This window comes from Danio rerio, chromosome 13 (genome assembly GCF_052040795.2).
Source record: "Danio rerio strain M-AB ecotype USA chromosome 13, GRCz13ab, whole genome shotgun sequence".
NCBI lineage: Eukaryota > Metazoa > Chordata > Actinopteri > Cypriniformes > Danionidae > Danio > Danio rerio.
This window is the reverse complement of record NC_141033.1, coordinates 130,001-143,764: the sequence shown is the minus strand read 5'-3', so window position 1 is coordinate 143,764 and position 13,764 is coordinate 130,001. Positions and strand designations below refer to the sequence as shown.

At 48.3% G+C, this 13,764-nt stretch overlaps 4 protein-coding genes across 23 annotated transcripts in view; 1 reads left to right on the top strand and 3 right to left on the bottom strand.

Moving 5' to 3' along the window:
* LOC108192002 (inactive phospholipase D5) overlaps window positions 1-3,992 on the top strand; it is a 32,085-nt gene extending 28,093 nt beyond the window's left edge. For all 17 annotated transcript variants that reach the window (XM_087278677.1, XM_087278668.1, XM_087278676.1 and 14 more), the window contains 4 exons: window positions 1,271-1,407; window positions 1,844-2,012; window positions 2,205-2,280; window positions 2,421-3,992. In XM_087278677.1, the coding sequence (XP_087134803.1) occupies window positions 1,271-1,407; window positions 1,844-2,012; window positions 2,205-2,280; window positions 2,421-2,620 (582 nt within the window). In that variant the 3' untranslated portion in view covers window positions 2,621-3,992. The remainder of the gene's footprint in view (window positions 1-1,270; window positions 1,408-1,843; window positions 2,013-2,204; window positions 2,281-2,420) is intronic.
* The window catches only part of prorsd1 (prolyl-tRNA synthetase domain containing 1), a gene marked incomplete at its 3' end in the record, with an annotated part of 78,620 nt that overhangs the window by 5,092 nt on the left and 59,764 nt on the right, over window positions 1-13,764 (bottom strand). Inside the window, 1 exon segment of the mRNA NM_200642.2 lies at window positions 5,128-5,146.
* The window catches only part of nrxn1b (neurexin 1b), a gene marked incomplete at its 5' end in the record, with an annotated part of 604,334 nt that overhangs the window by 580,176 nt on the left and 10,394 nt on the right, over window positions 1-13,764 (bottom strand).
* cfap36 (cilia and flagella associated protein 36) lies at window positions 5,182-12,825 on the bottom strand. 4 transcript variants are annotated; one of them, XR_015505412.1, is made up of 11 exons: window positions 12,606-12,825; window positions 12,432-12,496; window positions 8,786-8,884; window positions 8,068-8,182; window positions 7,782-7,869; window positions 7,142-7,304; window positions 6,298-6,364; window positions 6,038-6,168; window positions 5,720-5,857; window positions 5,297-5,504; window positions 5,182-5,262 (listed from the first exon to the last, which is right to left on the bottom strand). XR_015505412.1 is itself a non-coding variant. In NM_001040322.1 (11 exon segments), coding segments are annotated over 10 exon segments (1,053 nt in total). In that variant the 5' UTR covers window positions 12,709-12,812; the 3' UTR covers window positions 5,188-5,266; window positions 5,297-5,420.

The following is a 13,764-nucleotide window of genomic DNA, read 5'->3' as shown; positions in this document are numbered from 1 at the left end:
GCTCATCTACTGCACCGAGAGGACTGCGGGTGTAGACTTACAGATGTAGATGTCTCGTTTGATTAAAGCGGACACTGGCGTTATTAGTCAGCATGAAATGGAAGTAAAGGTTGTCCGATTTTCCCAAATCACGACACACATACTGAAACCACAAATAATGAAGTGCATTTCTGGGTGGGTGATGCTGACAACATGGAGGAAGACTTTACTAAAGCTCCACCCTAAAGGACTGATAGCCCCGCCCATAAAGTGCTGATAACCCCACCCTAAATGACTGATAACCCCGCCCTAAATGACTGATAACCCCGCCCCATATCACTCATATCCCTGCCCTAAATGACAAATAGTCCCGCCCTTAATGACTGATAACCCCGCCCTAAATAACTGATAACCACACCCCTAAATGACTGATAACCCTGCCCTAAATGACTGATAACCCCACCCCTAAATGACTGATAATCCCGCCCTAAAAAACTGATAACCCCGCCCTAAATGACTGATAACCCTGCCCTAAATGACTGATAACCCCGTCCTAAATGACTGATAACCCCGCCCTAAATAACTGATAACCCCGCCCTACGTGACTGATAACCCCGTCCTAAATGACTGATAACCCCGCCCTGAATGACTGATAACCCCGCCCTAAATGACTGATAACCCTGCCCTAAATGACTGATAACCCCACCCCTAAATGACTGATAACCCCGCCCTAAATAACTGATAACCCCGCCCTAAATGACTGATAACCCTGCCCTAAATGACTGATAACCCTGCCCTAAATGACTGATAACCCCGTCCTAAATGACTGATAACCCCGCCCTACGTGACTGATAACCCCGCCCTACGTGACTGATAACCCCCCTAAATGACTGATAACCCCGCCCTAAATGACTGATAACCCCGCCCTAAATGACTGATAACCCCACCCTAAATGACTGATAACCCCACCCTAAATGACTGATAACCCCGCCCTGAATGACTGATAGCCCTGCCCTAAATAACTGATAACCCCGCCCTAAATGACTGATAACCCCGCCCTAAATGACTGATAACCCCACCCTAAATGACTGATAACCCCACCCTAAATGACTGATAACCCCGCCCTGAATGACTGATAGCCCTGCCCTAAATAACTGATAACCCCGCCCTAAATAACTGATAACCCCGCCCTGAATGACTGATAACCCCGCCCTGAATGACTGAGCGTTAATGACTGACTGGCGTTAATATTCTGCTCGGTGATGAAGCCGAGCATGTTCGTGTTTTCTAGACTTCTCCAGATGTTTTCTGCACTCGAGAGCGGACCAAAGACCTGGAGGCCATCAGCAGAGTGATCCAGGAGGCCCAGAGCTTCATCTACATCTCCATCCCTGACTACCTGCCCCTGCTGAACCGCAGCCAGCTCAGGTGAGTGTGTTCAGAGAAGACCCGGAGTCAAACCAGCCCACAGAGAGCTGAAGACCGAGTTCTGCACGTTACAACGGGGGACAGAGTCGGGGGCAGCAACCCTGCTCCTGGACATCCACCTTCCTGCAGAGATCAGCTACAACCCTGATCAAACACACCTGAAGCAGCTAACAGGAGCTAAAGCAGCACCTGATGATTACAGACAGGTGTGTGTGTGTGTGTGTTTGATCAGGGCTGGACTCTGCAGGTAGGCGGATCTCCAGGAGCAGAGCTGCAGCCCCCGACTCTATAACATGACGGCAGCTCCAGTGTCTACATCAGTGTTTATCTGCTGACACACACTCACCAGCCTGCAGTCTGTTCATGTGTGTCTGTCTCTGTATGCATGTGTGTGTGTGTGTGTGTGTGCGTGTGTGCGTGCGCGTGTGTGTGTCAGGTACTGGTCTGGGATTGACAGTATGCTGCGTGAGGCTCTGCTGGTGAAGAGCGGCATCAGTGTGCGTGTGTTGGTCAGCTGTTGGACACACACACACCCGCTGACACACAACACACTCTGGTCACTGCAGAACCTGTGCTTTCAGACCCTCAGCTGCTCAGTGGAGGCCGTGAGTACACACACACACACACACACACGTAGGGATATGGAGCTGTAATGCGCTCTAAACCTGCTGGAACTACTTTAGCTGTGCCTTTATCTGATGATAACCGAACCCTAGAGAGTGCTGATCAGCCAATCAGAGAGCAGTGTTCATCTTGCCTGTAGTGTGTGTTGAGCTGGTGTTTGTGTGCTGTTGCAGCGCTTCTTCAGTCTCCCGCAGCCGGACACACTGAACCGCAGCAGATTCGTGCTGACGGACACATCACTGTACATCGGTGAGAGCAGAGCTTCTCCATCCACACACACACACACACACACACACACACACACACACACACTGGGCTGCATTCTGCACTCCTCACTAATGCTGGTGTGTGTGTGTGTGTGTGTGTGTGTGTGTGTGTGTGTGTTTCAGGCAGTCTGAGCTGGATGGGCAGTGAGTTTGTGTCCAGCGCTGGCGTGGGGCTGGTCATCCGGCAGCAGCAGCAGGGGAACAGCAGCAGTGTGCTGCAGCGCGTCAGGGCAGTGTTTGACAGAGACTGGCACTCACAGTACAGCAGACCACTGCACACCACACACAGCCCAGCATGCACAGCTCACACACACTCAGACTGAGCACAGCAACACACACATCTCCTTTCTTTATGGTCATGTCTCTGTTTCTTCTATAGGGTCATGTTTATTTTTCTTTCTTGGAAAATGTCTCTTCTATATATCTCTATAGGGTCACGTCTCTTTTTTTCTAGTGTCATGTATGTGTTTCTACAGGGTCATGTCTATTTCTCTCTATAGGGTCATGCCTTTATATTTATATAGGGTCACATTTCTTTCTATAGGGTCACTGTTCGTTTTCTTTGTATAGGGTCACGACTCTATCCTTCTATAGGGGGTTGTCTCTTTGTCTTTCTATAGGGCCATGCCGCTTTATCATACTATAGCATTCTGTTCTGTATAGCATAGCATGTTCTATATAGGGTCATGAGTCTGCCTTTCTATAGGGTCACATCTGTGTCTATCTGTTGACCGTATGCTCCAGCTCTTTCTGCAGTTGTTCCTGAACTCCTGGGTTAGGCCAAATAGGAATAACAAAGTGCTGTAAAAGCTCAAACTACTCGCTCCACAAACAAGTGTGTTTGACCATACAGACAAATGTCCAGTATAATAACACAATACTAGTTTGGATCATCAAAGATAAGCATGATGAGCATGATGAGCTGTTCTTCCACAGTTAAAGTAGAGATCTAATAGCTGCGTCCGCTTGTGCATGAAAGAATCAGCTCAACATGGTGGATATTCTGTATAGTCACGCACTGTATCCTTAATCTTTTTATAGGTGGGTTTATTAAATCTCTCCACAGATTATCATAGTCCACCTTGTTTTGGCATCCTGAATATGTGCAGAGATCAGTGTGTGTGTACAGCAGCCTCTCACAGAAGATGCACAAAACCAGAGTCAGAGATATGAACATCTTTTAACAAAACTCAATGGATTTGCAACAGGAGACGTTCACTGCATGAGGCACTTTGATTATTTATGAATGTGCATTATTGGGCAAATTGATCAAATCATGGTAGAGCTGGAAAGAGCCAGGAGATTAAAAACACACCTGACTGCTGGAGACACCTGAGGAGTAAACCCATCCAGACCACACACTCCTCCATCCATCTCCTCTTCCAGGAGAACAGCTGAAGAATTCTCAACTAATCGTGCCGATTTAACCACAGAATAAACATCGACTGATTCTTGAGGTAGACGATCTGCAGATGTACGCCACACAACTAGACGTGCTCCTTTGTACGGTGCTGATCAGATCAGTTGTCAGTGGCTTGTTTCTCTAACTGCTCTCTCTAGCTGGTGTAGCAGCACTTCTGCTGTGCATTGCCTCTCCATGCTGAACGCTTCTTCATTTGTAGGTCACTTTGGACAGCAGCGTCTGCTCAACAACCTAATGTAAATGTCAAATATAATAAAAACAGGAGAAGCAAACTAATGAGGCGTGTGGGATGTCACTGAAAGAAACTTGAAAGAGTTGCAGCACAACATTTTCATCAAGACACTGACACACACACACACACACACACCGCAGCAGGAGTGAACATCTGCTCATGTCTCATCTACTGGAACAGCACAGAACACTCAGGCAGGTGTGTTGAGGCCGGTTGGAGCTAGACTCAGCAGGACTGAGATTGGTGACCCCTGATGATGTGTAACGTCTTGAAGTGACAGTGCTGAGTGTGTGCAGGTTAAACGCTCTGTAAGATGTAATGTACAGTAATTATTTTCCATATCGAGTTTTCTTCACACGCTTTCTCCTCCACAGCTCAGCTGATCGGGCTTTTTTCTTGCTGCCAGCCGTTAAACTGATGTGTGTACGGTTAATCGTCTTCCTCTGATCCATCATTCATGAACACAGTATTGAATTCTGTTTCACACAGCACATTCACCAGAACACACAGACGAGTGGAAGTGTGTAAGGCGAGAACGCTGAAGATCAATACTGAGGCAACACACACCAGCAGACTTACTGAAAACACACACACACACACACACACACACACACACACACACACACACACAGGTTTGTTTCAGTATCTTAGTGAGGACATTATTGTTTCTCTCAGGTTCATGATGATGGTCGTGGCCTAACCCTCACAGACATCATCAGATCCTGATTAAACATCTTCTGGCTGATTTATGAGCACTTTTCATTAGTGAGGAGCAGTGTCATGCCAGCAGCAGTTTCAGAGTCCTCACATGTATAGTTAAACCTGTACCCGTGGCCATCTGCACTCAGGTAAATCACATTAGTAGTTGATTTAGCTTAAATGAGGAGTGTGTTGATGATTCTGTGGATTTGAGCATGAATAAATGCCGTCTCTCTCCCTCCTCTGTGTGCTGTGTGCTGATCAGGACAGTGGACACTCGTCTGTGTCGTGTTTCTGCTTGATGAGGGAGATTTCAGTTCCTAATTCTGTTGCTGCAACTCCATAAAGGCCCGTTCCAGCAACCGTAAACCACCAATACCAGTGTGTGTGATCTGTACGGTGGACTGATGGTGTGCTGAAGATGCTCCACACTCACACACACACACACACACACACACACACACACACACACACACACACACACACACACACACAGGTGTCTGAGCTGGAGGAATGAGCGGAGGCGGTGGTCTCTCTCTCTGAGCTCTACAGGTGATGGTTTATTGGGGGATGTCAGTGAACATCAGTGCAGGTGTGTGTGTGTGTGTGTGTGTGTGTGTGTGTGTGTGTGTGTGTGTGTGTGTGAGATACAGTCAGTGATGCACAATAGCAGCTCATTAATGGAGAGACCAGAAACTACACACACATACAAAAATATAAATAAAGAGATATAAAACTGCTGCTGCTGTCCCTGACCGAGCCCCACGCCTCACTTCTTGATCACCTCCTCCTTCAGCTTCTCCGCCACGTGCTTCCTCTTCTGCAGCTTCTTCTTCTCCTCCACAGAGATCTCCTGCAGACACAGAGATAGAGAGAGTGTGTGTGTGTGTGTGTGTGTGTGTGTGCACACACTCTGCTGCCTGCGTGTTTCTCATTCCAGCAGCGTGTCGACACTTGTGTGAGAAATACCATATATAACCACTGCATCAGCAGGAGTGTGTGTGTGTGTGTATAAGAGACGTGTGTGCTGACAGTGAGGTGTGTGTGTGTGTGTGTGTGTGTGTGTACCTGTGTGGCTGGTTTGGGCTCGGGGGCCGCCGCCGCTGCCGTGTCCGTGAGCCCCTTCCCCGTCTGTCTCTTCAGCGCCTGCAGTTTATCTCTCTGCTGCTTCAGATACTCGGATCGCTGCTGTAACGCCACCTCATCCTGCGCACACACACACACACACACACACACACACGTCTGCAGCTCAGTGTATCTGTGGAGTGTGTGATTAATCTCTTCACATCAGAGCTGTGGATCATCATTACAACACCTCTCTAATGTTCAGAGTGTGTGTGTGTGTGTGTGTGTGTGTGTGTGTGTGTGTGTGTGTGTGTGTCTTACGGTCAGTGTTCTGCAGTCTGTGTGTGTGTCTCTCGCTCGCTCCAGCTCTCTCTCTCTCTCTGCGCTGCTCTGCTTCACACACACTGAACCCCTGAGCGGAGCCCTGACCGCCGGGAGAGCTTTACTCTTACCTGCCAAACACACACACACACACACACACACTGATTATCACACTTATCTGATCATCACAACCGTGTGTGTGTGTGTGTGTGCGTGCGTGCGTGCGTGCGTGCGTGTGTGTGTGTGTGTGTGAGTCTCACAGGCTGCGGTGGCCGTGGGCTCGCTCTCCTCCCTCTTCCTCTGTGTGGCTGTGCTGGACTCCTCCATCTGTGGACACAGAGCTGAGCATGAGCGCAGGGCTGACCCAGAGTCAGTGTGGGTCAGTGTCAGTGGGTCGGTGATGGTTTGGGCCGGCGTAGCGCGTGATTCTCAGGACTGGAGCGAGCAGTGTGTGTGCGGCGCTGTGTCTGATATGAGCTGAGCAGGAGAGTCAGTCTGCAGCGGTGATGACTGCAGTGTGGTGTTGAGCGGTGGGTTACTCCACACTCATGCTGATTCTCTGGGCTGTGTTGCTGCTGATGGTCAGGAGTGTTGGAGCAGTGTATCAGCAGCAGTAGAGGACAGAGGCAGCCAGACAGTGATGTGTGAACTGCAGATCAATAAACAGCTGTCTTATAGTGAGTTTAGGGACTTTCTTTGCTTTTATTCTTGCCATAATAAAGAGTATATGTGTAGAGCAGCTCACGCTCATATTTAAATAAACGTTAACAGGTAGAGCTGTCCGAGATATGAACAGAAGCAGCTGATGCAGCACAACAGTTATAAAGATCCCTCTAATCAGTAAAATCATCTAGAACAACATTAACAATAATGAGTTTAACGATATTGAAGATATGAATGATGTGATCTCGTTACAGACACCGTCTGCTTCTGTTCATGCGTCTGACTGTACGGTGGGTTTCATTCGAGCGCCCCCTGTCCATCACCACGGCAAACACAGCGAGTGACAGCCTCGTCCGTTTCGTCAGGTGTGTGTGTGTGTGTAGTCAGCGGAGGTGCACGATGCGGCAGCAGCTATAAATCCAGCTTCAGCGGGTCACTCACCTCAGAGTCAGGCTGGGTCAGTGTCAGTGGGTCACTCACCCCGTTGCTCAGCCGCTGCTCAGGGTTCTGTGGAGTCTCAGACACACTGCTGGAGGTGGAGGCAAGATCCTCACTGCCCAGCCCACACTGACCCATCTGCAGATCATACTCCTCCTTAGACCTCCTGCACACACACACACACACAAAATAGATTTATTGTGTTTTCAGAGTGTAATCTCCACATCCCTGTGTGTGTGTGTGTGTGTGTGTGTGTGTGTGTGTGTGTGTGTGAGCGGTGTGATCTGTGAACTAACCCTGATCTCCTAATGGTATTGATTAACGTGAGCATCTTAATTATGAGTGAGGGCAGGATCTGGCGGTGGTCCAGACGCACAGCTCTGAGAATACTGCGCTGCTCTGCTAGTGTGTGTGTGTGTGTGTGTGTGTTAATCTGCTTACACACAGCGGCCCGGCCCGCCTCGCCGAACACACTGAGCTCTACTGTGAGCAGCAATCCTCTATTAGCCCAGAGCTCAGCCAGGACACAGATCTGGGACGCACACATCTGAGGACACTCATTCTGGAGTGTGTGTGTGTGTGTGTGTGTGTGATTATATAATGCTGCTGGCGCAGGTAAAGCTGACTAATAAGGTGAAGTGACCTGAGAACCTCCTGAAGAATCTTCATTTCCTGCTGCTCCAGTTCAGACATCACATCCACACCGTCTGTCAAACACTCCGGCAGCCCGCCTGACACACACACACACAAACACACACAGAGAGAGAGAGAGCATGTCACATGACAGAACGCCTCTCCGTCCTCAGACAGTCAGGTGTGTGAGCAGTTCTCCTGCAGGTGTGTGTGAGTCTGCAGTAATACAGAGAGGTGTGGAGTATGCCTCATCAGTGTGAACAGCTGAAGCACACACACACACACACACACAGTACCGTTCCTCTGCTTGATGACGTGCAGCGCCTGCAGCTGGAGCTCCATGTTCTTCTGCACCATCAGAGAGCGAAACATCTGGAAGTCATCCGTCGCTAGAACAGGCTGAAACACCGTCTGCAGAACACACACACACACACACACACACACACACACAGGAGAACACTGTTTACATCACATTACACACACTCCACTCGTCTGCACTGGTCAGTACTGCTCTGTTCTCTGCTGTTTCTCCTCATCTGTAGCTGTAGATGAATGCGTCTGCTGTATGGGACACACACACACACACACACACACACACACTGCAGTGCAGGTCAGTCGCACATGTGAACTGACTCACTAACCCAGTTCTCTAATCTCCATCAACAGCCTTAACCCATGTGTGTGTGAGTTTGTCCTGCAGACCGAGTGTGTGTGTGTGTGTATGTGTGTGTGTGTGCGCATGTGTGTGTGTGTGTGTGTGCGCATGTGTGTGTGTGTGTGTGTGTGTGTGCATGTGTGTGCGTGTGTGCATGTGTATGTGTGTGTGTGCGCATGTGTGTGTGTGTGTGTGCGCGTGTGTGTGTGTGTGCATGTGTATGTGTGCATGTGTGGGTGTGTTTGTGCGCATGTGTGTGTGTGTGTGCGGGCTCCATGAGATCAGTGCTGTGCTTCAGTGCAGTGACTCTAAGCCTCATTATCGGAGCGCAGTAATCCAGAGGAACAGCAGAGGCTGACCTGCAGAGATGCAGAGCTGCTGAAGGAGGAGCAGGCCTCCAGAAACTGCTGCTCGCTGATGCCCACATCCTGCATGTAGTTCTCCAGCAGACGCTCCACCTGCAGGAACAACAACACACACACACAGACACAGGCACATCATCATCACAACACAACCACAACACAGTCAGAGTCATACAACAGTCACAGCACAGTCTAAACACAATCACAACACAGCCCAATCATAGAACAGTCACAACCCAGTACAGCCAGTGAAAACACAGTCACAGCACAGTCTAAAAGCTCAAAACACAGTCACAGCACAGGCAATACAGTCACAATACAGTCATAACCGTCACAGTACAGTCAACACAGTCATAACAGTCACACAGTAACGTTATGATCAAAACACAATCACAGTCATTCAAAACAATCACAACACATCAGACACAGTAGTCACAGCACACTCTTCTACAGCCACAACCATAACAGTCACACACACACTCACACACACACACCCACACACAGTAAAGCACAGTCACACAAAGTCAAACACAGTAAAGCTCAGTCATAACAGTCACGCAGAGTAAAACAGCAAAGCACAGTCACAACCCAGTCACAACACAAACACAGTAAAGCTCAGTTATAACACAGTCACGCAAAGAGTAAAACAGTAAAGCACATTAAAGTGCAGAGATAAAACAGCAAAGCACAGTCACACACAGTAAAGGCCAGTAAACACAGTCTCACACACAGTCTCACACAGTAAAGGCCAGTAAACACAGTCTCACACACAGTCTCACACAGTAAAGGCCAGTAAACACAGTCTCACACACAGTCACACACAGTAAAGGCCAGTAAACACAGTCTCACACACAGTCTCACACAGTAAAGGCCAGTAAACACAGTCTCACACACAGTCACACACAGTAAAGGCCAGTAAACACAGTCTCACACACAGTCACACACAGTAAAGGCCAGTAAACACAGTCTCACACACAGTCACACACAGTAAAGGCCAGTAAACACAGTCTCACACACAGTAAAGGCCAGTAAACACAATCTCACACACAGTCACACACAGTAAAGGCCAGTAAACACAGTCTCACACACACTCACACACACACCCACACACAGTAAAGCACAGTCACACAAAGTCAAACACAGTAAAGCTCAGTCATAACAGTCACGCAGAGTAAAACAGCAAAGCACAGTCACAACCCAGTCACAACACAAACACAGTAAAGCTCAGTTATAACACAGTCACGCAAAGAGTAAAACAGTAAAGCACATTAAAGTGCAGAGATAAAACAGCAAAGCACAGTCACACACAGTAAAGGCCAGTAAACACAGTCTCACACACAGTCTCACACAGTAAAGGCCAGTAAACACAGTCTCACACACAGTCACACACAGTAAAGGCCAGTAAACACAGTCTCACACACAGTAAAGGCCAGTAAACACAATCTCACACACAGTCACACACAGTAAAGGCCAGTAAACACAGTCTCACACACAGTAAAGGCCAGTAAACACAGTCTCACACTCAGTCACACACAGTAAAGGCCAGTAAACACAGTCTCACACACAGTCACACACAGTAAAGGCCAGTAAACACAGTCTCACACACAGTCTCACACAGTAAAGGCCAGTAAACACAGTCTCACACACAGTCACACACAGTAAAGGCCAGTAAACACAGTCTCACACTCAGTCTCACACAGTAAAGGCCAGTAAACACAGTCTCACACACAGTCACACACAGTAAAGGCCAGTAAACACAGTCTCACACACAGTCTCACACAGTAAAGGCCGGTAAACACAGTCTCACACACAGTAAAGGCCAGTAAACACAGTCTCACACTCAGTCACACACAGTAAAGGCCAGTAAACACAGTCTCACACACAGTCACACACAGTAAAGGCCAGTAAACACAGTCTCACACACAGTCACACACAGTAAAGGCCAGTAAACACAGTCACACACTCAGTCACACACAGTGAAGGCCAGTAAACACAGTCACACACTCAGTCACACACAGTGAAGGCCAGTAAACACAGTCTCACACTCAGTCACACACAGTAAAGGCCAGTAAACACAGTCACACACTCAGTCACACACAGTAAAGGCCAGTAAACACAGTCTCACACTCAGTCTCACACAGTAAAGGCCAGTAAACACAGTCTCACACACAGTAAAGGCCAGTAAACACAGTCTCACACACAGTAAAGGCCAGTAAACACAGTCTCACACACAGTCTCACACAGTAAAGGCCAGTAAACACAGTCTCACACACAGTCTCACACAGTAAAGGCCAGTAAACACAGTCTCACACACAGTCACACACAGTAAAGGCCAGTAAACACAGTCTCACACACAGTCTCACACAGTAAAGGCCGGTAAACACAGTCTCACACACAGTAAAGGCCAGTAAACACAGTCTCACACACAGTAAAGGCCAGTAAACACAGTCTCACACACAGTCACACACAGTAAAGGCCAGTAAACACAGTCTCACACACAGTCTCACACAGTAAAGGCCGGTAAACACAGTCTCACACACAGTAAAGGCCAGTAAACACAGTCTCACACTCAGTCACACACAGTAAAGGCCAGTAAACACAGTCTCACACACAGTCACACACAGTAAAGGCCAGTAAACACAGTCTCACACACAGTCACACACAGTAAAGGCCAGTAAACACAGTCTCACACACAGTCACACACAGTAAAGGCCAGTAAACACAGTCTCACACACAGTCACACACAGTAAAGGCCAGTAAACACAGTCACACACTCAGTCACACACAGTAAAGGCCAGTAAACACAGTCTCACACACAGTCACACACAGTAAAGGCCAGTAAACACAGTCTCACACACAGTCACACACAGTAAAGGCCAGTAAACACAGTCACACACTCAGTCACACACAGTGAAGGCCAGTAAACACAGTCTCACACTCAGTCACACACAGTAAAGGCCAGTAAACACAGTCACACACTCAGTCACACACAGTAAAGGCCAGTAAACACAGTCTCACACTCAGTCTCACACAGTAAAGGCCAGTAAACACAGTCTCACACACAGTAAAGGCCAGTAAACAGTCTCACACACAGTAAAGGCCAGTAAACACAGTCTCACACACAGTCTCACACAGTAAAGGCCAGTAAACACAGTCTCACACACAGTCTCACACAGTAAAGGCCAGTAAACACAGTCTCACACACAGTCACACACAGTAAAGGCCAGTAAACACAGTCTCACACACAGTCTCACACAGTAAAGGCCGGTAAACACAGTCTCACACACAGTAAAGGCCAGTAAACACAGTCTCACACACAGTAAAGGCCAGTAAACACAGTCTCACACACAGTCACACACAGTAAAGGCCAGTAAACACAGTCTCACACACAGTCACACACAGTAAAGGCCAGTAAACACAGTCACACACTCAGTCACACACAGTAAAGGCCAGTAAACACAGTCTCACACACAGTCACACACAGTAAAGGCCAGTAAACACAGTCTCACACACAGTCACACACAGTAAAGGCCAGTAAACACAGTCACACACTCAGTCACACACAGTAAAGGCCAGTAAACACAGTCTCACACACAGTCACACACAGTAAAGGCCAGTACGGGCTCCGTGTAGGGCTCCTCACCAGCTGCTTGTACTGCTGATGGATCTCCGTGTAGGTCAGTTTATTCTCGTCCTCGTCATCAAACACTGAAACAGAGACGGCGGCGGTCAGCTCGGTGCTCTACAGCACGGTACAGTAGGGTAATGTAGGGTACAGTACGGTACGGGCGGCGGCAGTGGTTCACGGGAGCCTCACCTGAGCAGCGGCTCTCCATGAACTCCGCCAGCGGGATCAGCCAGTCCGGGCTGCCCAGAAACCCCGCGATGCTCTCCGGGACCCACTCACTGTCCTCCGCCATCAGTGACCGGCCGAGCGCATCACCGGAGCGGACACAAAAGTTGCGGGACGGGCACGGGGCTCCAGCGGCGGGTCTGTGTGTGTGTGTGCGCGCGCGATAATAATCCGCTACCCCGGTAACCGGTGGCGTCAGCTGCGCGTCACAGACCCAGGAGAAGCCGACAGCGCCACCCGCTGTTCCGGAGTCAAACCCATTTTGAGGAATGTAAACAAAAGCAAACATGGACCCGTCTTACCTACTGTTTACATGTTTAAAAAGCGCCACATCTTGAGCAATGATGACATTAGAGCTGCTTTGTTACTTGCTGGCAAATGTACAAACAGGGTCCTTAAAAAGTCCAATCTTTATAGAGTTCTTCTGTGAAATAGAACATTTAATTAAATCACTTATATTCATTGAAAATAAGAAATGTGCTGCTTTATAGGGCAAATATGATCAGATCTTTCAGGCTACTAGAATACGTATCTTCTTATTTATTTATTTATTTATTTATTGCTTTATTTCTCTTATTTAATAAACAGTACATTCATTTTTTTGATCAGGGGTCGCCACAGCGGAATGAACCGCCAACTATTCCAGCATATGGTTACACAGTGGATGCCCTTCCAGCTGCAAGCAATCACTGGGAAACACCCATACACACTCATTCACACACACACACACACACACACCCATACACACTCATACACTACGGCCAGTGTAGTTGATCAGTTCCCCTATAGCGCATGTGTTTGGACTGTGAGGGAAACCGGAGCACCCGGAGGAAACCCACACCAACACGGGGAGAACATGCAAACTCCACACAGAAACACCAACTGACCCAGCCGAGACTCAAACTCCAACTTTATTTTAGGTTCAAGCTTGCACAAGTAAACAAAAACTGGGTTTTTGTTCCCCCACAGTCCAAACACATGCGCTATAGGGGAACTGATCAACTACACTGAACATAGTGTAAGAGTGTGAATGAGTGTGTATGGGTGTTTCCCAGTACTGGGTTGCAGCTGGAAGAGGATCCGCTGTGTAAAACATGCTGGAATAGTTGGCGGTTCGTTCCGC

Coding starts and splice junctions, on each gene's coding strand:
- cfap36 (XM_087278497.1), bottom strand. CDS start 12,708: ATGGCGGAGGACAGTGAGTGGGTCCCGGAGAGCATCGCGGGGTTTCTG. Junction 7,305..7,781: donor ATTCTTCAGGAGGTTCTCAG/GTCACTTCACCT, acceptor GTGTGTGTGCAG/GAGGTCTAAGGAGGAGTATG. Junction 5,505..5,719: donor AGCCCAAACCAGCCACACAG/GTACACACACAC, acceptor CTGTGTCTGCAG/GAGATCTCTGTGGAGGAGAA.